Consider the following 23,359-nt stretch of genomic DNA (forward strand, 5'->3'; position numbering starts at 1 on the left):
ATGTACAAGGAAGTGGAATGACGCTTTTCTCAACACTTTCGTGCATTGTCCTTTTGTAAACAACACATTCGGCAGAGAGTAATAAAATTACAATAAAATTGTGTTTGTTTGTTAGAATCCTGATACCGTAAGCAACGGCATGCTCAACTGAAGAATTTCAAAACAGCGGCATTTAATTGCCTTTCCTGGTGTCGCCTGTATTGACGCACGGAATAAGCTTGTATGTGAGGGTCACAAGAAACAGCTACAAGTGACGCACTCGCCTTCCAGTGCAATCCGTCATTTCATGCACTCGGACAGGTAATATAAAAGGAATACGTAGGTTGGCTTAGCACTTCTCATTCAAGGCAAGGAAAGGAAGATACAGAATGGCCCGCAAGGTAGCCGTTGCACTGGTTTCTGTTCTCTACGGTGAGTTACTTTGTCAGCAGGTAGAAAATAGGTTTTAGAAAAAGGCAGAACCTTACAATAAACATAAGCATGGGCGCTCAACGTGTGGCAGAAGGGAATGGTCTTTGTTGTTCAAGTGGGCCGGCAGTGTGGTCTTGGTGGCCTCAGGTGGCTCCTCAGAGTCCTGGACTCGGGAGGCATCCTCGGCCTGCAGGACGGCCCAGAGCCTGTTAGTTCAGCTCTGAGCTTTGAGGGCCGCCTCCCAGCGGCGGCGGCGCCGACGGAGAAGGTACCCCGCGGCTAGGCCGCGGCTCCCGCAGCGGGGGCGGCGGCGGGAACGAGTGAGCTCGAGGCTGCCGGTGACCTGGTATCGAATGGCGGCGGTATCACGACCGCTGTCGCCGGCACATATCCAGACCATGTGGCGCAGCGCTGCTCTGTGCCCGCACGCTTTACACATATTGGGGGAGTTGAGGTAGCAGTGGCATAAGAAGGCAGGGCTAGGGTATAAGTGTGTATGCAGTAAGCCGTAGCTTACGGCATCGCGCCTGCTTAATTTATCGTGCAGTCCGGGAATTTACGTCTTTGAGCCTGTACTGTACTGTAACGTCGCTGAACGTTGCGAGACGATCACCCCACGACCATGTGATCCTTGTTGTTGCTGCATGGCTGTCGAAGTGTTTGACCCAAAGCCCCGTTCTCGGGAGCGGAGGCGACGGTCACCTAATGTTCCGCGGCTCGGCGAGTGAGGCGTCGTGTCGCGGCGTGGGCCGCCTCGTTCCCCGCGAGCGGGACGTCGGTGTGTGCCGGGGTCCGTAGGAGAAGGCTGTCGAATTTGGGTGTTGCGAGCGAGACGCCGAGTCGCGATCATCGAGCATTTTAAGGATCCGGGCCGCTTCCCGCGAGGCACGACCCGCGCGCGAAGCCGCGGACTGCCGCTTGCGATTCGCTATCGCGATGGCAGTGGTTCGGCGCTGCGGTGAATGCTAGGGCTATCGCGGCTTTCTCGGCCGCCTCCGAATGTCCTGTGGTCACCGTGGCGCACGCGAGGCATTACCCGCGCAATCAACGACGGCAGCTGCGTGTTCTGCCTTCCCCATATCTTGTGGCATCTACGCATGCAACCTTGTTACTGCTGCCACACGTCTTTTGAAGGTCGCTAGCTCGCTGGTTACGGTCGCCTGTAATGAGCCGTGCGTTGGGTTCCTTGTGTCTCATTACAGGACAGGTCCTGTAGTGAGACAGAGGAATCAATACACTGTTAGGCGCAGAATAAAAGTTCGCAGTCTGTGTTCAAAGGTGTATGTTAACTGCTTCAGTTACTACACGGGTTCTATTTCTACGTGATCTTTGGCGCTAGTGCTCGGGATGATGTGTCACTAGGCGTCAACGTGGGTGTATCCACGTCAAACGGGGTTATAGCTGCCAAACTCAAATAGACACTGTGAATCTGTCATGCATCAATGTATAATAAACAATGAACTTTGCTCCTCTGACGCGGTTCAATTTCCTGTTATACCGAGTCCCACGGAGAAAGAAGTATTGAGGAGGAGATCTTCTAGACCGCGGCAGCGCTCTAGGGCAACGCAATAGCGTCACGGAGAAATGCGGTTTTCGCCGCAGCACGAGAGATGACGCTTCCGGTGTATTGCGGAAATGTGTCATGCCGAACTTCAGCAATGGATACATATCCTGCAAGGAGAAGGTAATTACCTTCAATATCTTTAGTGACCCTGAGGTTGGAAGCGTGGGCTCGTGCCATACCAAGGAAAGACCGAGAGCTCACGCGTCGCGACTACGTCTGCGAGAAGGACTTCTCGGAGAGTAAATCCCACCATTCGTTGAAAAAGCTCACAGTGTCCCTTACGCATTAGACTAAGATGTCTCGAAGGCGAAAACTATCTTGTTTTTCTTCGCTCGATGTGTCTGTCGTGCCCAACCCCCGGCAAAGGCTTCTTAACCTAACGTGGTTTTTCACTGGCTCCAGGATCGCAGGCACAGCAGCTTTCTGCACCTAACCTGGTTTTGCATTGCCTCCGTGAAGCTCAAGGATCACGGAAGCAGTGCAAAGCGACGATGTCATATGGCGTCATGTCAGGTTGGTCTTCATGATGTCGTGATGACGTCACGAATTTTGGTGACCTGAGACGTCATGATAACGTCGTGTGTGGACGTCATGACGAGATGATGATTTTTTGCATCATCATGTTCACGCCGCCGACGCTGGCACCGATGGTCAATTTTCGTGTTTGATAGGTATCTAAGGCTTTTGCCTTAAAGGTTATACTAGGCTATCGAGTTCACGCTATCAAAATTATAGATTTCGCGTTCTAAAAAACATATCACTCTCATGAAATTGTCCTGTATGTGGCGCCACTGTTTCCGTATTTACTGAAAAATTTGTAGCTGACGAGAACGCTCAAGAAACACCCAGTCCGGATAAAGCGCGAGATGCGAATCGGGCCGAATGGCCTTGAAGCGGCGAGCTTCGTCGAGAACACGATGGGCGCGTTTTTTTTTTCTCCGCTGGCGGACTCTCACGACAGAGGGCGCGTCAGTGCTGTGCTCGATTCAGTGACTTTATAAGGACGCCAGAGCGAGCGCAATTTCGCTCTTCAAGAAATCTTTCTCCGTGACCAAGTACTAGACGGAGGGTCCACCATGTTTTTTTTTACACTTGCGACTACACTGCAACACTGAAAAGATTATTTATCGCGCTACAGTGGACGCATATCCCCAACATTTTGTTGCAGTGGGCTAGTTTCCCTGCGCAGATAGTCGCCTTGATACATGCACAGTGTGTTTGCCTGCTCTCGCTGCTGTGCGGCTGTTATAGGGCGCAGTCAAGAGCTGGGCTGATTCCTGTGGTGAGAATCGACAGACCCCTCGACTCAGACACATAGGGCAACGTCATTCAAATATTTTCGTGCCATGCGCCTTCGGCGGATCTTTCCCTGATAGATTTTATTTTTTTCAGCAAGATAGGAGTCCCGTTCACACATCTAGGAGAGTGAGAGCTGTCCTAGACGCTCTTGGCGTGCAGCAGCTGCCAAGGCCTCCGAAAGGAGCCGACATGAACCGCATTGAAAATGTGTGGCGTCTATTCAAAGCCAATCTAGCGAAGTCCCTCTCAGGAATGCCAGCACAGACACACTGTGCGAAGCGACTAAAGCGGAGTGGGAACGGCTTCGCACTGACACGGTCTATGCCATGCCGTTTCAGAAGCGTCGTCGCTGCTGGCGGCGAATTCGCCAAGTCCTACAAATCACCCTCTCCTAGTGCAGCCTCGATTGTCCTTGTTTTCTTCTTGTTTTGTTTCACGACAAAAATACGTTTCCTAAAAATTATTCGTTCTTATACGCTTTGCATCGGAACGAGAATTCCGAATGGGTGGCGGTGCACGGTAACGCTCGCAGTGAAAGCATACGGACCGAGTTTCTTCGAAATTAGGTTTCTATTGCAGCGAGCAGTTTTCACAAACCAGGCGTCAATCGCAAGCAAAATCGAAATGATTATTAAAATAAAGGAAAAAAAACAGACAGTGCTGCTTATCTCCTCAATGACGCGACATAAATGCAGCGCGCACTGCAAACACATGCCATTAGATACTTGACAGTCCGCACGTCGCGCACGATGGCCGCATGGCTAAAGCATCGCCAGCAGTGAAAAGCGACTGCCCGCGCAAGTGCGTAATAAGCAGCGCCTCACGCGAAATGAGCGATGAAGCAGGGAAACGAGCATTATAGGACGCGCATGCGCTTCATAATCGCCTAGCGTCCCAGCGCAGCTTTCGGACGGCACTCCGGCATCCCGCAAAATTTTGTCCTTTACTGTACACGTGTAAGTGCATTGTCAATATCGTTCAGCTTGAAAGAAATTCAGCTGCTCAGTAATTCTGCATGGCGTCGATAGATAGGGCATCTCTGCGACTGTGTGTAGCCTACTACTTATTTTTTGTTTCTTATCGCCATAAACCGTTTGCTTGTTCGTCAAGTGTTGTGCGCATGTATTTTTGCCTCCGTGTCCAGTTTTTTCGTTGCTTTGCGCAAAGAACGTTGTTCTTGTTTCATGAACAAGCCCTATGCAAGGTTTTTCTTTACTTGAGCTTTAGTAGCAGCACTGTATGATAGTGTAATATTTGCACCATCTGAAAAATGCACTGCATGCGGCGCGTAATTCCAGGGCGATCATGTTCTGCTTCCATAGAATATGCCGATTACATGGCTCTCATATTGGTGTTTGCATTTTTTTCTTAACATTTATAAATACGACTTTTTGTCTAACACATACTCTTGCTTTCTTCTAGCCTTCCACATCATGTATGCAGTTTGTGAAGGTAAGCATTTGATTAAATGAGCTTGTATATCGCTCTATGGTTTCTTCGGTTGAGATACCATGTAGCCTTTCAAATCCTAGGGGACGTAAAGTCATAGAATTACTTGGGAGAAACCTGAAAAGGAAACTAAAGGCAAATATTAAGTCGACGTTGGTTGTTCAAACAGCGGTTCAGAAACCTCTTAGTGCTACTTTTGTGCCAAGGAAGTGCTCATTTTGAAATAAAATAACGGTTTACTGGTGCGCATCGCGTTAGCGCACTTCAATTTACCCGTCTGAAAGCGGTTTTTCTGACGTCACTGTTGCCGTGCCCAAGGTTGCCCGCCTTTACTGCGCGGCGGCGTACACTGGCGGCGTGCACCATTCGGGCATCCGGCAACATCACATGCATGGCGTATTGTCGAACTTTCTGTCAGAACGACTTTCACGAGCGCGCAAAACACACGCGACAGTACGCGATACCGAAACTACCACTGATACGCGACCGCGTTTGCGAAGCAGGGCGCCGGGCGAAGCGTAGTTCGACGAAAACGGAACCTTTGAGGAACGCGTGCCGTTCCCCATGGCAACGCCAAAGAGGTTATTTTTTCCATGAATCAAACAGAAACGAACAAGGAGCATTTTATTACGTCTCTTGATGCACGGAAACTTCTTTTTTTATTGTAGCTAGTTTGATTACGAGTGAGTAATTGTAGTCGGACACTCTCACGTCATCGCTATCATTTCCAAAATGTCCCGCTCGTGGCGCTCATCGTGTGATACATTTAGCTTAATTTAAGTAGGGCACTGCTGTTGATAATATTGCCGTTTTAGACGTTGTCATACATTGAGCTTTCACTCTGACATAAATTGTTATTTGCCTTTAGTGTCCGTTTAAACGCAAAAACTGACCACCGGAGTCGGTGGCGTCCGGCGGCGTCAACACAACTGAGGCAAAAATCATAATCAGGCAATGATGTCGCAGATCGTCAAATTGTGACGGTCACGTGATGAGTTACAGAAGACATCGTCGCTCGGTCAAAAGGGAGCCGATCACGGAGGCAGTGCGCAACCACGTAGTTGCAGAACGCTATCAGAGGAGGGCGAGGGAATAAATATTGACGTAGAAGAAAAAAAAAGAGGATAGTTTCGCCTTCGAGTCGTCTTAGGCGGAGACATGAGATACTCTAAGTTTTTTTTTTTCAGAACTCTTTGCTTGCTGAATTTTTGCGAGTGACAGTTTTGCTGTGAACCTGAAAAATGTCCCTCGGAAAACTAGTGTAAGGTAAAACAATGGTTCCTGACGTTAGCCACCGCATGCAACAGCACAGACACAGAGATAACAATAATAATATCTGGGGTTTGACGTCCCAAAACCACGATATCATTATGAGAGACGCCTTAGTGGAGGGCTCCGGAAATTTCGACCACCTGGGGTTCATTAACGTGCACCTAAATCTAAGTGCACGGGCCTCAAACATTTTCGCCTCCAACGAAAGTGCAGCCGCCGCGGCCGGGATTCGATCCCGCGACCTTTGGGTAGAGATGGCCGCCGCCGCGCCGCGCCGCGCCGCCGCCGCCGCCGAAGTCCCAAGAGAGATCACGCCGCCGCCGCGCAATAATTGCGGCGCGCCGCCGCTAGTGCTGTCTTTTATTTCTAAGGGGGGATCTGAAATAAAATACAGCACTTCGACGGAGGAGCTGTTCTCGATGTGTCCATGTAATGAACTGTCCATTTCAGCGGGCCGCTGAATAGCGGGTGCTCGGCGAGAAGCGCGCCCCCTGTTTCCGGTTCTTGTTCTGCAGTGCCATCATGACATCAGGAAGCTTTCAAACACTCTCGACACAAATGACAGCGACGGAATGCGCCTCAGTGCAACGAACGCAGTCCTCCGAGATCCGATTTTCGGTGCACATGTCTTTTGATAGTGTAAGCCATAGATTTAGGTTCAATGCAGCCGCTCGTCTAACGCAGCTGTAAGGTCGGAGCGGATTCCCTGCATCGTTCTCAAACATTTCGGACACATTCATATGCAAATTCTTATTTGCAAAGTTCCTCATTCTGTGCATTTCGTCCACTTTCTTCTTACGCTAGGAATGTGCTGGCGGGTTCGGTGCGGCGACGTGGTCAAGAGCAAGGTGACATCACGGCTCACCGCTTTTTCGAATCACTAAATGCGCTCTGCCGAAATGGACTGTGGACATCTCCTTTGGATGAACGCATCGATAATAGCTCCCCAGAAGTGCAGTATCTTTTTCTTCTCCAGAAATGTCACGAGTATTGCCTGACCTTAACGCTGCCGCGTGCTCCAGCGATGAAGGGGACGACCCAACTCGCTGGTTAGCATATTCTTGGAGTCTTGGACCTAGTACACTGTGCATAAATAAATAAAATAGATAAGTAATATATATATCTCGGTGCGTTAGTACACTTTTTCCTTTCATTCTTACTCGAGTAAACCGATAAATTAAGACAGAAGTAAAGAGAATGGCAAACTTAGAATATGGCTGAGCTAGTTGGTAGGTATTCATGATAAGAAGACATGACCTGGAAACACAGACATAAGAGAAAAGTCGAGAGAGTGAACAGCTCTCTCTTACGTAGACCAGTATTCGCACTTGCTGGATAGGTATGGCCTCTTACGTGGGAATGCGCAGATCAGTATTTGTGTCCACCTTCGGTTCCGCCGCTGTGTGATTTTCAGTTGTTAGCGGCGTTTCTGGTGTCTTGACTACTCTCCTGTGTCCGTGTTTGCACGCCTTGTTTTTATAAAGGGACCCTAACAGCCTCTGAAAATACACAAAAAACAAAAACTATGAGCGCGTTATTCTCTCTTGGCGTTTGTTGTCTTTTGGTGTGCTTCGTGATGCCAGAACAGTGATTTGCGTGACATCACCAAAGTAGATACTCTCGACTGGTCCATATACGAGAAATAACAGTTGTGAGTTGTCTCCCAAACTGCTTTGCTATGCAGCCGCCCGCCCGCTCTTGCTTCTCTCACACGACTATCGTGCGCGATTAACTGATTTCGCTCCATCCTGTGCGTTTGCGACCACGCATGCAGAGATAACAGACTAGCCGACAAGCGCGAAATCATGATAGGTTCAACGCTTAGTTCTGACATTGTACGCGTGCTTTATGAAGAAATAAGCGGCGAGGAGATGTCCCCTGTACGAAGGGTATTGAAGGCGACAACGAAACCAATGGAAAACCGGCGGATTATATGATTCTTCCAACGGACGCACTCTTTACAGCGGAAATGATGCAGCTTTCCAGGCAAAAGGCGAGCCCTCTTTGACGGTTTATTGTATATTTTTTTATTGCGTTAGCAATTGTATGGACACTCAAAGCAGGTTTTCACCGTCGCCGTCATGTTCCGTATATACACTAAATCTATAACATTGCTCCGCGCATTGTATGTCCTACCAGCGAGTTAAAGCTCGCTAGCGTTGCCAAGGAACATGGCTAAAGCAGAGATGAAACAAGCTGGCATCTCCACCACACGGAATAACATCAACCGCGTGCGAGGCCTGCCGTGGATTGCTCCTCAAGCAGAAGGAAACACCCCGCCCGTCATTTGCTGGCGAAGGAGCAGGAAGCGATGTCTGGGGAGAGGGACTGCGTAACTCGAGCAGCAACTGTGAACTTTAACTATAAGGGCGCGGTGGAGAGCGCTGGCACGCGCGCTATTTCGGCAGACATCCCCCAGCGAAAGGCTCGTATACCTTCTACGCGCTGTGAGCGCTGTGATCTCACTGCTTCGCGCTCGGACCATTGATACGACAAACTGACTGGAAACCGCTTCTCTCCCGGGAGCGGCCGTATAGCCATACACCAGCGTTTTGGAGAGTTAAGTGAGATCGGAGCAAAAAGTTAGCTGCTAGCCCTCGTTCATGTAACATTACGGCGTGCACTTATCACATTCACTGCTTAGCCCTCCCCCCGCGCCGCGCCGCCGCCGGTCTGATGAACCCGCGCCGTTCACGCGCCGCCGCCGGTGATTTTGGGACCGGCGCACATGTCTACCTTGGGGTCAGCAGTCGAGCGCCATAACCACTAGACCATCGTGGCGGGGCAGCGCACATACAGAGAGGTTTACCATATATACACCCTCGAGGTGCTCAAACACGGCCTGAATAAGCCCTGAAAGAGTTGGCAATGTCTAGGTGAGCACGATAGCACAAGAATACCCGAGACAAACTACAGCGGGGTATAAGAAGCACGAGAATCACACTCCTGTATCTAAAGCAGTGAAGATCAAATAGACTCTCATTTATGATATCGACGTTGCTTCAGCAGCAAGCGAAATGGAGTGGGACTCAAGATGAGTGATTTCTTTATCGCAAAAACATTACCAGTGATAACGTTATTTTAGATATTGAGGTAAATAAATTAGTATAACACTTATATGCGATTACAAGTTAAGTGCCGTGATTCTTACAGTTCTCGCTTCATGTGCTGAAGAATAACTTTCGCCTTGAAGGGGTCGTGACCACCCCTCAGCCTTGATGGAAAAACGCAACCTGCGGAAAGCATGCAGTGCTGTGAACCGCACAGCTCATACTTGGCGTAGTGCGCAGCAGCGAGAGTTTAAAAGTGGAGCGCGAAGTTGCCATTTTCTCAGGCGCCCTCTTTTGATAGAGGCCTGTGCTTACTTCCTTCGGAGCTGCCGCTACTTGCTGTTTGGCGTCGCAGAACAGAAATCATGCTATTGGCCGAAGGCGACATAATTCCAGAGCGGCATTTGGATCCGATGTACTTGGGGCCGGGTGCCGCGAGCTGCTGACGCAGAGCTCAATTGTATGTTAACATTGCAGAGTATTGACACCAACGCACACAGAATCAGAACAGCAGAGAGCGATCACTTTCTTAACTAGCTAGCAAGGTGATGATGTGCGCTTACTCAGCCTCTTTCCCCGTATCATCTCTCCCTTGTAGCTTCGTCGCGTTCGTCGAGACAACAAAAAAGAAGTGCTTAAAGGGGTCGTGAACCAGCCCTCGTGCTTGGCGAAAAAAACATATCCTGCGGAAAGCAGACACAGAAATAAACAGTTCAGCTCAAAGCTTCCAGTCGTGCGCGCCAAGGAGAGTATACAAGCGGAGCGTGCGGTTGCCATTATCTCAGGTGCCCTCTTTTAATGTAGAGGCGTATGCTCACTCTTTTGGGAGCTGCCGGCGCCTGCTCTTTGACGTCGAAGAACAAACAGCATGCTTTTGACTAACAGCTGACAAAATTCAAAAGCTGCGTTGGGATTAGATGCGCTTCTTGCCATGGTGTGCCGCCGCGTGCCGATGCCGAACTCCATAGTCTGCTAACATTACGCAGTACGCACACGAATCACAACGGACAATCCCACGTTTGCAATCGGGAGAGAGCGATCGCGTTTAATTACGCGCGGTCAAGGTCACGACGCCTACTGTAGTAACTGCTTTCTCCCGCTGCAGTCCCTCCCTCTGTGGCTTCTAGGGCGTTCGTCAGGGTGCGAGAAGAATGGCAGCGCTTGATGCGAGAGACACATCACTCTAACTCGGCTCGTTCTTCCAGATTAGAGAAATTTTTCCGACAACGAATTCGTGAAGCTGATACTGGGGTCTTCAAAACTGGTTCTTCAAAACTTATTGCTTCAAAACTCTTTCGGGACCACTTTAATGTATACAATAATAGTACAATAAATAAATAAAATGTCTAACTTTCGCCGTAAGACACTTCAATATGAGGCGGGATGGCTTACATGTGTTCGGTCGTGTTTTTGTTTCGTTCTGCCTGACGTCAGATTTCCGTCACTGGCAACGCAAGCACGAATGCGAAGCTATAACATGTTCCGTCCAGAACACCAGATATCTCGCTTTCTCTCTAGAGAACATATAAAGTCGCCTGTTCTGACGCCATTTATGTAATCGATTCACGCGACTAAATACGCAGGCGTTAGTCATTGAGGCTTGTTCGGCGAAACGCGCCGACATAAAGCGGAGATTGAGGGTTCCGCCTATGACTCCAATCGTTTCGTTCACCCATTCCGTATATCGTGCCGTAGCTCGCAACGATCCGCGGAAGCTTGCAGCGAGACTTTATAGGAGACCCATCCTGAGCAAAGCATATACCGAAGTAACGTCACAACGCGCAACGACGGCCCTTCGGCTTTTTATACACCACACAGGATACTGGCTTTACGCCAATAAGTCCATTCCTGCCAGCAGGTATGACTAACCACCGCCAAGGAGATCGACAGTCAGCTATTTGCTATTTCATTTGGAAGGCGCCGCTGTCCGGCTATTCGGTGAGGGTGGATACCTTTTCTTTCGAGACAAACGAGCTGTTTTGTGCATGCACGTCATTTTAACGTCGAGAGTTTGCACGATTTTCTGACGTCACTAGGTAGACAGGCGATTTTAGGCGAAACAAAAAATTCCATAGCGATAGATGTGAATAACTAGTGGCGAGGAAGATGCTGTAGAAAATAATTGTGCTCTTGTGTACTCGGTAACCGCAAATAAATAGCCAGTATGCGATGGCACGTCTTCGTGGCTTTTGTTCGATCACGTGACCGACAAGCGATCACGTCCAATCACGGAGATAGTGAGGGATAGGGAATAGGTGTGAGGGATGTGGAATACGAAACAGTTCTACGTTATTCCGTCCATTGCTTAGTTTGCTTACCATCAAAACGGGTTGTTTTCACTGTGCTAGTGTTTCGTTACCCCTAAAAGTTTCATGTCGCAAGCGTAGCCTCGATTACCCATGTACAACAAGCTCGGCGACTCTGTGGAAACAATCACGTCCTTAGCGTCGTGTAGAGGCAAAACAAGTGAGCCAAAAGTAGGTGCCTTTTCTGATAGCAAAACAATGAACGCCAGCGGGAGGATGGAAAGAAAGGTTAGTTTCATAAAAACGCCATTTCTCTTGGTAGGATCCAATAAAGTTCGTTGTCTGTCTGTCTGTCTCTTTGTAGGATTTCTCCTAGTCGCATTGCCAGCGCCGGCTTATCATTCAGCTTTTGTTGCGGCGCCAGGTATAGGGACCCTACCTCGAAAACCTCCCGTCGACGCCGAAGTAGTCAGCACGAAGCCCATGTGCGATGAGATCCTCATGCACGACGCGGACGGTACGTTATGAAATAGGCAGTGAAGTTCAATGTGAAGCGTGTGTCTCTCGTCTAGACAGCCGGGATAGCGGTCAGCCCATTCCTCCGTGCTTCAGAGGTCGTAAGATGGGTCGTGGTCCTCTTATCCTGCAGGTAACTCACGGAAGTGTCAACTGTTGAGCGAGCCGATGTGCTTGGCCGCTGCGTCTGAGTGTATCTCCGTGCGCATCCCCGTATATCGCTGCGTCTAACTTCCCCGCCGGCGTTATCTGGGAGATACGTTGAAAAACTTCATGCATTTGCGTACTGTTGTAGTTTATTGTAACCGAATAACTTTTTCTCTGTAAACCTCGCCAGCGTTGTGAAAGTCAGATTTTGTGGTCATTGAGTGAAGTATGTCCATGCTCGCCTGTGCGTGGAGACACCATGCTCTGTAATTAGTAGCACCCCGGATGCTTACTGCAATAAACATGCTCGATAAAGCGAACAGTCTCTGTATGGCTATAAGCTGAAATGTCTTTGGCGGCGCTTCAGCTTTCGGGAAAAAGTGGGACCTTTATTTATTTCCACTGAATACAAAAGGTAGACCGGCATAATCAGTCATCGTGTATTGCGAAAACGAATTTGTAGGTTAGCGTTTATAACTCTGACTTGCACGTTTTTTTTTATTCAAGTTACAAGTATTTCTTTTCTTGCGTACATTGCAGATCCAGAACTAAGTGATAGTAGCGAGGACTACTTAAGCGGAGCGTATGGTAAGTTAAACTTGCTGCACGTATTTCTTACCGAGAAATGATTACTGATTTGTTATATATAAATATATCAGTGTGTAGTATTTGTAAGTGGCAGATATACAACACCGATTGAGGGGAATTTTAAGAAAGAATTCTGTATCTCTTCAACTTAAGTAATCACCCTCCATATTATAAATGATTAGTACAGAATTTTTCCCTTCACTTTTCATATAAAAGAAGCGTACTACAATCATTTTCGTCGTTGGGCTAGCGTAGTACCGAACCAATGTTTATTGCAAGCTGCTATGTACATCTTTTTCTGCGCACTGCGGTGTTGATGAAATCAATGCGATTTCCAGCTATACTTTTAAGATGAGCGTACGAACCACGATTACCTTGTTGGCCATTACTTCACTAGCTCTCCTAATGTGTGGAGGGCTTGCAGCTATGCGATTTGCTAATACTCTTACCGTATTTTAATCGTTTATAGTGGAATCGGGTTATGACATAGGGGCAGAAAATTGAGGTGTGGACTTTGGGGGAAGAAACACAGAACGACAAACTTCGTGAATTCATTCATAGTAGATTAGAAAATCGGAAGACGCCCTGAAACCTCAATTCACCCACCTGAATATAGAAAAGCAATGCACTTCTTTTTTCTTTCTTTCTTCCGTTCTTTCATTCTTTGTTTCCTTCTTGCTTTCGTTCCTTCGTTCTTTCTTTCTTCCTGTCTTTCTTTTGTTCTTTGATTCTTCCTTTCTTTAGTTCTGTCTTCCTTTCTTTCTTCCTTTTTTTCTTTGGTTCTCTCTTTCTTCTTTTCTTTCCTTCTTTCTTACCTTTCTTTCCTACTTTCTTTATTTTTCCTTTCGTTCCTTCTCTGTTCCTTTTCTTCTTTTGTTCTTTCTTTCGTTCTTTCTTTCTTCCTTTCTTTGCTTCTTTCTTTGTTTCCTTCTTTACTCCTTTCCTTCCATCTTTTCCCCGCAGGGGCGTCTGCGCAAGCAGGCGTTTGGTGTGTAGCGACACCACGGACCCGAGCTAACGGGGGGGTTTCGACCCCTTCCCATGCCTCGCCGTGCGTGGCTTTGCCGTGTCCGGGGAAAAGGGGATCCTGGGGGTTGAGCCGACGCCGGGTGATTGGACCTTTAAGGTCCCCCGGCAGAGGCAACACGCCCCTTTGGCCCCGGCTTCACGTAGACGGCACCCCTGGGCTGACCCACCCAGGGGAAATCGGCAGTCGCCTTTTCCTATCTCTCTCCCACATCTTCGTCTTTCTCTCTCACTGTTCACCTTTCCTGTCCTCTACTCTCTTCAACTTACTTCCTTTTTCATGGCGGCAAGGGTTAACCTTGTGTGGGTAGCCAGCCTTGGATACGCCATATTTGGTTATAGCGGTAACGTACAGCTGGCGCTTGCAGGATGTGCTTTTCACACTTCCTGCAGCGTCCCCTAGTTGGGCTCCGTGGTGGGTGGTTGGCGTTACTGCCGAAACATACGACATCCTATGGATAGCTCTTTCCCGAAACTACCCGATCGTCCCCATAAGAGGGGGCGCACCGAAGATGTATTTCGCTTTGTTGGACACCAGACAGAAACCTTTCCACGTTATCATGTCGTACATTCCGAAAAAGCAGGAAAGACAGTGAGAATGATCTCACCTTTCCTGGTCTCGAAAACACTGTCAGATACAATTGGAGCAGGCTACAAAGCATCGAGAATGGCAAATGGAGATCTCCTCTTAGAACTCCGCGACCAAATGCAGCATCAGAAACTGTCGAATCTAACATCATTTGGGGACGTCCCAGTGACAGTCACCCCCCACCGCACGATGAACACATCCCGTGGTGTTGTCTCAGATGATGACCTCATGGGACTAACTGAGGCTGAACTTGTTGAGGGCTGGAGTGACCAAAATGTCCTGAATGTGAAGAGAATTAGCATGAGGCGCGATGGAAAAGAAATACAGACCAAGCATCTAATCCTTACTTTTGGCTCCAGTATCCTGCCCGAAACGATCGAGGCAGGGTACATCAAACTCAAAGTCAGACCCTACATTCCAAATCCTCTCCGATGCTTCAAGTGCCAGCGATTCGGCCACAGTTCACAAAACTGTCGCGGCCGCTCTACCTGTGCAAAATGTAGTGCAACTGAACATCCGTCCGAGTCCTGCGAAAATGCTGCACACTGTGTGAACTGTGATGGGGACCATGCCGCGTACTCGCGGTCGTGCCCATCATGGAAGAGAGAGAAGGAAATAGTTGCAATTAAGGTCAAAGAAAACATCTCCTTCAAGGAGGCACGCAGGCGTATTTCCTACCTACCGAATGGTAGCTTTGCCGATGTGGCGCGACAGGGGGCAGCGTCACAACGGCTTCCGGCGGCTGTCCAGCGCACACGTAGTGAGCTGGCAGTGACGCCAACTTCCCCCTCGGCGGCTGCAGCCAGTGCTGCATCGCCATCTCTAAAAAAGGACCCACCAGCCTCTGAGCAGGTGGGCCCAAAGGCTCTGCCTCCTGAGGCGAAGCCTCTTCGGCGAACATCCAACGCCTCGCAAGAGGTGATGGACACTAGTTCGAGTGAGGCGGCGCGGAAAGCGCCAAAGGAGCGGCGCGACTCTGTCGACCGCTCTAAGAAAAGAAAAATTCCTATTACGGGGCCTAGAAAGAACTCCGTAACTTGAGGTTTCTCTAAACACACAGCAGTAACCTTCCATTCAAGATGGATACGCAGGTATTGCAATGGAACGTCAGAGGTCTTCTGCATAATCTAGACGACGTTAATGAGCTCCTGCGTAAATTCAGTCCAAAAGTGCTGTGTGTTCAAGAAACACATCTTAAACCAACACACACAAAGTTCCTCAGACAATATGCCATATTCCGCAGGGACCGTGACGACGCAGTCACTTCGTCCGGTGGTGTGGCGATCATAGTTGATAGTAGCGTTAGCTGCAGGCAACTCCATCTGAGAACACATCTAGAAGCAGTCGCTATTCAAGCGGTGCTTTTTAACAAGCTAATCACTGTCATCTCATTATACATTCCCCCAGGCTATAGACTTAGTAGATCTGAATTCTAGAACCTAATTGATGAGCTTCCTGAACCCTATTTACTAGTTGGAGATTTCAATGCACATAGCACTCTTTGGGGAGATTCTCGTTGTGATGCGAGAGGAAGACTGATAGAAAATTTCCTATTCTCTACTGGTGCATGTCTGCTCAACAAAAACGAACACACATACTTCAATGCCACGCACCAAACATACTCATCTATCGACTTAACCATCACATCCAGTACTCTAGTTCCGTATCTTGAATGGCAGGTTATTAAAAACCCATACGGAAGCGACCACTTCCCTATAGCGATAAGCTTAACAAAACGAGACAGTGGTTCCCCCCAGCTTCCTCGTTGGAAAATTAAGTCGGCAAACTGGGAGCTGTTCCAAGAACACACATATCTACAGTGTGATGACATTGCTTCCTCTAGCATAGACGACGCTGTGGCGTATATAACACATTTTATTATAGACGCTGCTGAAAAATGTATTAAACAAACCAACAGACAAATTAGAAAACGTCGTATACCCTGGTGGAATGAAGAATGTAGGGAGGCAAGAAAAAAACAGAACAAAGCTTGGGCTTTACTTCGCGACCATCCAACAGCTGAGAACCTCGTTAATTTCAAGCAAACAAAGTCGCAGGGCAGACGAGTCCGTCGACAGGCTAGGAGAGAAAGCTGGCAAAAGTACATATCTAACATAAACTCTTATACGGATGAAGTTAAGGTGTGGAATAGCCTAAACAAAATAAATGGCCGGGAAACACAACCACTACCCTTAGTAAATACCGAAGGCAATAACATGGAAGACCAGGCAGACTTTCTGGGTGAACACTTTCAACATATTTCTAGCGCATCCCACTATAATCCAACCTTCCTGAGGTTCAAGGAACGCGCTGAGCAGGAACGCCTTGAACGAAAGTGCGCAAAAGATGAACCTTACAACCGTCCGTTTAATGTAGCCGAACTCAAGGCCGCTTTGAACTCCTGCCACAACTCAGCACCAGGTGGTGATCGTATAATGTATGAGATGATCAGGAACTTACACCCCGAAGCACAGAATGCACTTCTGTCTCTCTACAACACCTTGTGGGCAGCTGGGTACATTCCAACGTCTTGGAAAGAAGCCATTATAATTCCAATACACAAGCAAGGGAAAGATCCGTCCTTAGCCAGTAGCTATAGGCCAATAGCATTGACGAGCTGCTTGTGCAAGCTCTATGAAAAAATGATAAACCGGCGATTAATCTATCTTCTCGAAAACAACAACCTACTAGACCCACTTCAGTGCGGCTTCAGGGAGGGTCGCTCAACACTAGACCACCTTGTTCGCATTGAGGGAATAGTTAGAGATGCCTTTATTCACGAACAGTTTTTTCTTTCCGTATTTCTCGACCTCGAGAAAGCCTATGACACAACATGGCGATTTGGAATCCTCAAAGACCTGTCCGCGTTGGGTGTTCGGGGCAACATGCTCAAAACAATAGAAAGTTACCTGTCCAATCGCACTTTTCGCGTTAGAGTGGGAAATGTCCTGTGAAAACCGTTCACTCAAGAAACTGGTGTGCCACAAGGAGGAGTGCTTAGCTGCACGCTCTTCATTGTAAAAATGAACTCCCTTCGTACGGTTATTCCTCCCGCAATGTTTTACTGTGTATATGTTGATGACGTCCAAATAGGCTTCAAATCATGTAACCTTTCAATATGTGAGCGACAAGTTCAGCTTGGCCTGAACAAAATAACTAAGTGGGCAAATGAAAATGGTTTTAAGATAAAACCCCTTAAAAGCTCGTGTGTTCTTTTTAACAGAAAAAGAGGCCTTGTATCAGATCCTGAGGTTACGCTGGATGGACAACGCTTGCAGGTCAACAAAGAACATAATTTTCTAGGTGTCATTCTTGACTCAAAACTGTCCTTCATCCCACACATCAAGTACATTAAAACAAAGTGCCTAAAAACAATGAATATCCTAAAAATACTGTCACACACAACTTGGGGAAGTGACAGGAAGTGCTTAATGAACCTCTACAAGAGTCTTGTCAAAACACGTTTAGACTACGGAAGTGTGGTGTATCACTCTGCCGCACCAAGTGCGCTGAAAATGCTTGATCCGATTCACCATTTGGGCATACGCCTAGCCACTGGCGCCTTCAGGACGAGCCCAGTACAAAGTCTCTATGTGGAATCAGACGAGTGGTCACTCAGTTTGCAACGGTCATACAATATCTTCACGTATTTTCTGAAAGTGAATGCACAATATGAACACCCTGCTTATCCTACTGTAAATGACACAGGATGTGCCACACTATTCCACAAGCGACCGGCACTAAGAGAGCCGTTCTCACTTCGTGCCAGGAAGCTTAATGAAGAAATGGATGTCTCGATTGTTACACACCATGTAATGCCCCCGGCGAGACCACTCCCGCCATGGCAGTGCCAACAAATTGACTGTGACATATCCTTCATCAGAACTTCCAAACATGCTCCACAAGCGCATATACATACACATTTTCTTGAATTACAGGCAAAGTACTGTTGTGCTGAGTTTTTTACGGATGCTTCCAAGTCGCATGCCGGTGTTCCTTATGCAGCGATCGGTCCTTCATTTACAGAATCCGGCGCTATGCACCGAGAAACAAGTATCTTCACAGCAGAAGCCTTTGCACTATTGACTGCTGTGAAACATATCAGCAAAGAAAAGTTAGAAAAATCTATTATATTCACAGACTCTCTCAGTGTGGTCAAAGCCATCATGTCTCTCCGAAAGAATAAAAACCCTGTAGTGATGGAACTATATGCACTCCTTTGCACCATGTATGCATCTGGCCAACATATCGTGTTATGCTGGGTGCCTGGACATAGAGACATCGAAGGCAATGTCTTGGCTGACCAGCTAGCCACTTCTGTCCACGTAAATGCTACTAATACATCTATGGGGGTTCCCGTAACGGACCTGAAACCCTTTTTAAGGAAAAAGCTCAGGGCCTTCTGGCAAAGGTCATGGGATCTAGAACTAGATAACAAATTACACTTGATTAAGCCACACCTTTGTAGTTGGACGCCCACTGCAAAGACACGCCACACCGAAGTAACATTATGCAGACTTAGAATAGGACACACACACAGCACACACGCGTACCTTTTATCCGGTGGTGAGCCACCCAGCTGTGATAAATGTGGCCAGCCACTCTCAGTCCACGTCTTGTTGGAATGCCGAGAACTTGAAGTGCTTAGGAGAAAACATTTTCCAGCACCAGTCCGACAGCAAATCCCACTACACCCAGCAATGTTGCTAGGCAAGGATCCGTTTTTCAAATATGAATATCTTTTAAGATACTTCAAAGAACTTCGTAATTTTCACATCATATACACAGGTGATCCGTAGCACGGCCTCTCACAAGAGGTCGATGTTGCGGTAGTCTCTTAAGAGAAAGCACCTACCTCAGGCCCTTGGTCTCAAGGGCGTACGTGAGGTTTTCGTGCTAACTCTATGCTCTATTTTAGTAACGCAAGCACTACTGATTTATCCTCACCACACAATTCACGCCACTGTCATGATTTTAGCAATTATACTTTTTACGCACCGTCACTGCAAACAATTTTAGGCCCTTATACAGCCATCTAACATCCTCATTGATCACATCCCATACCATGACCTGGCACTCTTTGGCCACCACTGGCCCTTGTGCCAAAAAATACCATATAGCAACAACAACAATCCTTCCATCTTTTATCTTCCTGTAAATTCTTCCTTCATTTTTCTTTCTTTCTCTTCTTTGTTCCTTCCTTTCGTTCTTTCTTTGTTTCGTTCTTCCTTTCTTTCCACTGCAAACTTTTAGACAGTTATAGGGGATTTCTGTTTTCTTTTCATGTGAGTTTTCATACCACAACTGATAAAGCGGCTAGGCGGACATGTATTTATTCAGCAGCAGAGGCATCGAAGCTTACGTGAACCTGGCAGTACTCGGTTCTGCAAGCATTCAGATTTCCGAAGAAATAGGCAGAAGAGCACTAATTGGCATTCACCGTTTTTCCATGTATGACTTTCCAAGTATGCATCGATTCCAATTCACCCACCTCTCTACCTTATTGCAAATTCTAATTCGGACAAGACAGAGTCTACAGCTCTTCCACCAATTTTATTGAATAAGACAAAGGCTCCAAGAAGAAAAATTTTGTAAGCACATTTTTGCCAAAATGAACGGAATAGAAGAATGAGCATTCGAAATTAAAGACGTGAAAACTCATATTTTGCAGCATACGGAATGCGCAAAATATATTAGGCCATTTGACATTCCATGACGTGAAGATAAAACTTTGATAAGTGTGTAGATTGTACGCAATTTTGGCATCGGTAACACAGTCTAAGAGCGCGGCTTCATGCTCAGTTTGTGAGAAATCCACACTGCCGAACGTGTCGCGTCGACCAAAATGTACTTATTTTGGACAGTAACATTGCATTATTCAGAACAAAACTTGCACGCTCCTATGTTTACTTCCTCACATTAAGAAAGGTGTCTGTATTTTTGCAGTCTTTCCAAGATTTCCGAGAAGGAAAAGCGCTTCTCGTTGTTGCCGCTGAGGTGAATGGCGCACAATAACGGGGCCGGGACAAAACAGACTATTTACACGACAAATTTGCTGTATCGATTAAGCGCTGAACAATTTGGATAACAGCTCGAGCATGGTCGAGCAAGGGGGAAGGCAGTGGTGCTGTAGGCTAACAACCGAGAGCATGAAACTGGTAATGTAAGAAAGGCCTAACAGTGTATGCAGGCTCAAAGCAAAGCACATTACCCTACTTTAACCACGTTGTCGAATGGAACCCGATCTAGAAACCGTACCGTAATTGTCAGCTTAGCTGAACACGAACTCGGACACACAACCATGCAATGCGCCCCAACAAGAACAAACATAATATGGTTTATCAGTTGCGAACAAAGCTTTCCAATGTATAAGCTACATCAGTTGCTGCAGCCCTCATGGAAAAACTGATTCAAATGGGGACTGACGTCAGTGGTGCATTGCTGTCTTCGCGCACACGACCGAGTTCCTGAACTTCACGCGAGGCATGTCAATTAATGCAGCATACGTGCTATTGAGGAAACACGTCTCGATTTAGACCAAGCTGTTTATTTTTCTAGCAATCCCATCTTATTTTTTTCTTATTCAAAACGGAGCTCGATATTGCGGCCTCTCAATCAAGGAGCACTTTACTTCACACCATATTCACGTAGTTCGTAGTGATCTTCTTTTTACCCTTATGTTCGTTGTGATCGTGCACTACACCTATCTGTCCGTACTTTCCAAGTTATACACGTAACAAATTATGTAAACGTTTTGCTGAACAAACTACAAAACATTTCCTTTTGATTTCTTGACACGAATATCCGTGGTTCATTATACTCTAACACCCGTCCTTCGACACGGGTCGAAAATCTCGCTCTTCGCACATGCGTATAAATCTCTGGTACTTTAGTGTTCTCAGCACAAGTAGCACAAGAAGGAAAGCTCAGAGTTGACGCCTCACATGGCAACACAATAAAGCAGTCCCGTAGCCGTTCCTTAGAATGCAGTGCTCATAAGTGGCTGTGTGTATGAGTACGCCTAGTGTTAGTATGTGAACTAATTTTCACCGGTATATATGAAAAATATCGACCGCTGCTTCAAGTCTGCGATCCGTTTGATTTCTTCCACCTTCTAAGAAAATTTCAGGATGTGGCGTGCGTTCTGGAATAACACACGTCTGGTCACGAAGGCGCATTAGAAAGTTAAGAAATATGAGTTCTAGTGATTATTTGAATGCCGCCACTTGAGCAGTGCTTGCTCTAAAGTTTCAGGTTAGCACGAATAACTTAGCTGCACTCAGAACTAGCCGCATTTATGTGCTTGGTGTGCCAAAGCTGTTCCTTAATTAGTTTAGTGTGGTGAGCTGATTACTGAACCGCTACACATCTATATTTGTCGGAACCATAACTTAACCGAGGTGAAGTGGAGCGTTTTTAAAACAAAAGAAACGGAACAAAAGACCTGTTTCTTTTGTTTCGAACCCTGTTTTAAACTACCGTGTGCTACTATTTATTTGTTTTGTACAAGCTTCTCGTGGTTACTGTGATAGGCTAGTCATACTACAATGTGTATACATTCACAGGAAAGAGATATTATGCAATGATTACGCGATACTTAATAAAACGCTGATTTTTTTTCCAGAACCAGTGACTTGCCACTTCGCAAACTCTACAGTTGGTCTGGTACGTAGTGTCCTATTGTGATTTTTTTTTCTATTGTAGAGAAATAGAGCTTCCGTGCACTGTAGGACTCGACGTTGTGCGACGCAGTATGCGGGTAGCCGGCTGACGGCATCTTAATTTATTCATGGGCGCACCTTAATCACGCTGCCCGTGACCCCGAAACTCTCCACAGTTTCATTGTCTGACAGGCGTTTGCTGGCGTATCATTCCATGCGCTGTCACTCGTCGTCATTCGCAGACTGAGCTAATGTTATGTCTCGGCACCACTCAGCATCGAACACGCCGAGTTATGCAGTCTCAGGAGACGCCCGCAGAGACGAATAGTGTGCGGTTGGGTTTGACAGGAGGACCACAGTCGAATGTGGTTGCTGTAGTACGAATAACCTCGTCACAATAATTGGATTATGCATTCCAGATGCATTCGACAAGGTTACGTGGTACTAGCCTATTTAATGAATATCTCTTGCCATATCTCATGTTACGACATCATGTTCATTAATACCATGTAATGTCATTCAAGTATTAGCAAGATGGATGTCAACACATGGCATCTAATTTATATTTAATAATAACTGTAGGGGTCTTGCATCCCAAAACCGTGACATGATTATGAAGGGACGCCGTAGTGGAGGCCTTCAAACATTTCGACCCCTGGGGCTCTGTAACGTGCGCCTAACGAAGTACACGGGCCTCTAGCATTTCGCCTCCATCCAAATGCGGCCGCCAGGACTTGGATTAGCATGCAGTTTAACACATGTGAGACATCTATATAATGATGTAACTTGGCATCACACGTTGACGCGTCGTACAACATTTGTAGTGCCTGTATGACATGCTCTTCGTATTGTGTCATGAATGCGTACTATCGAACTGATGAGACGCTATGTATGGTATTGAATGCATGGATATCATAACATGCAAACGTGCAATTCATATGATGAGATGCTGAAAATGGTATTTGAGGCATATTTTGACGCGGTTGTCGCTGAAGAAAGCACCAGTCCAGTCGGTATAGACTGAAACTTTTATTGGGCGCGCTTGCGCCCAGCAAGACGAACTGCTTATAGTACAGTGAGAGTGGCCAATATGGCTGACGGAAAACTCATCTGCGGGTGAAACGCGTCCGTACTTGACGTGGTATCGTATATTGCAGTGGTATTGCTAGTGGTCGCTTAACTTCAAGAATGAGCTCAACTAGTCTGGTCGTGCGCACAGTGGCTACCCCATTAAAAGAAACACTCGAGAGGTTTCCTATGCAGTGTGCCATCATTAATAACACATGGTTGCAAAGAAAAGGAAGTACGCCTATCAGTACGCAATATTAGCCCGCCATTGCAGGATATACGTAATATTATGCTGCCATTGCAAATGACGTCATGGCGCGTCATGTCACGCAATTCAAATTATGCCTGAATAGCAGCATGATATTTCGTCCCAGGTAAAGAAGCAATACAAGCGGTGTTATGTTTGAATGATTCCATGACAGCAAATGTATGCATGGCATGTCAGTCCCATTACTACCTATCATTTACGTTAG

At 47.0% G+C, this 23,359-nt stretch overlaps 1 protein-coding gene across 2 annotated transcripts in view; it reads left to right on the forward strand.

The window, feature by feature from the left end:
• Window positions 1–327: 327 nt before the first annotated feature.
• LOC119390863 (evasin P672) overlaps window positions 328–23,359 on the forward strand; it is a 41,490-nt gene continuing 18,458 nt past the window's right edge. Inside the window, exons 1-4 of one of the 2 annotated variants that reach the window (XM_037658570.2) lie at window positions 328–411; window positions 4,697–4,726; window positions 12,495–12,542; window positions 21,782–21,822. In XM_037658570.2, the coding sequence (XP_037514498.1) occupies window positions 369–411; window positions 4,697–4,726; window positions 12,495–12,542; window positions 21,782–21,822 (162 nt within the window). In that variant the 5' untranslated portion in view covers window positions 328–368. Of the gene's footprint in view, window positions 412–4,696; window positions 4,727–6,964; window positions 7,045–12,494; window positions 12,543–21,781; window positions 21,823–23,359 lie in introns of those variants that run through there. The other variant, XM_049414968.1, reaches the window with a different exon arrangement.

The sequence above is a fragment of the Rhipicephalus sanguineus genome, chromosome 4, assembly GCF_013339695.2.
Source record: "Rhipicephalus sanguineus isolate Rsan-2018 chromosome 4, BIME_Rsan_1.4, whole genome shotgun sequence".
In the NCBI taxonomy this organism is placed as follows: domain Eukaryota; kingdom Metazoa; phylum Arthropoda; class Arachnida; order Ixodida; family Ixodidae; genus Rhipicephalus; species Rhipicephalus sanguineus.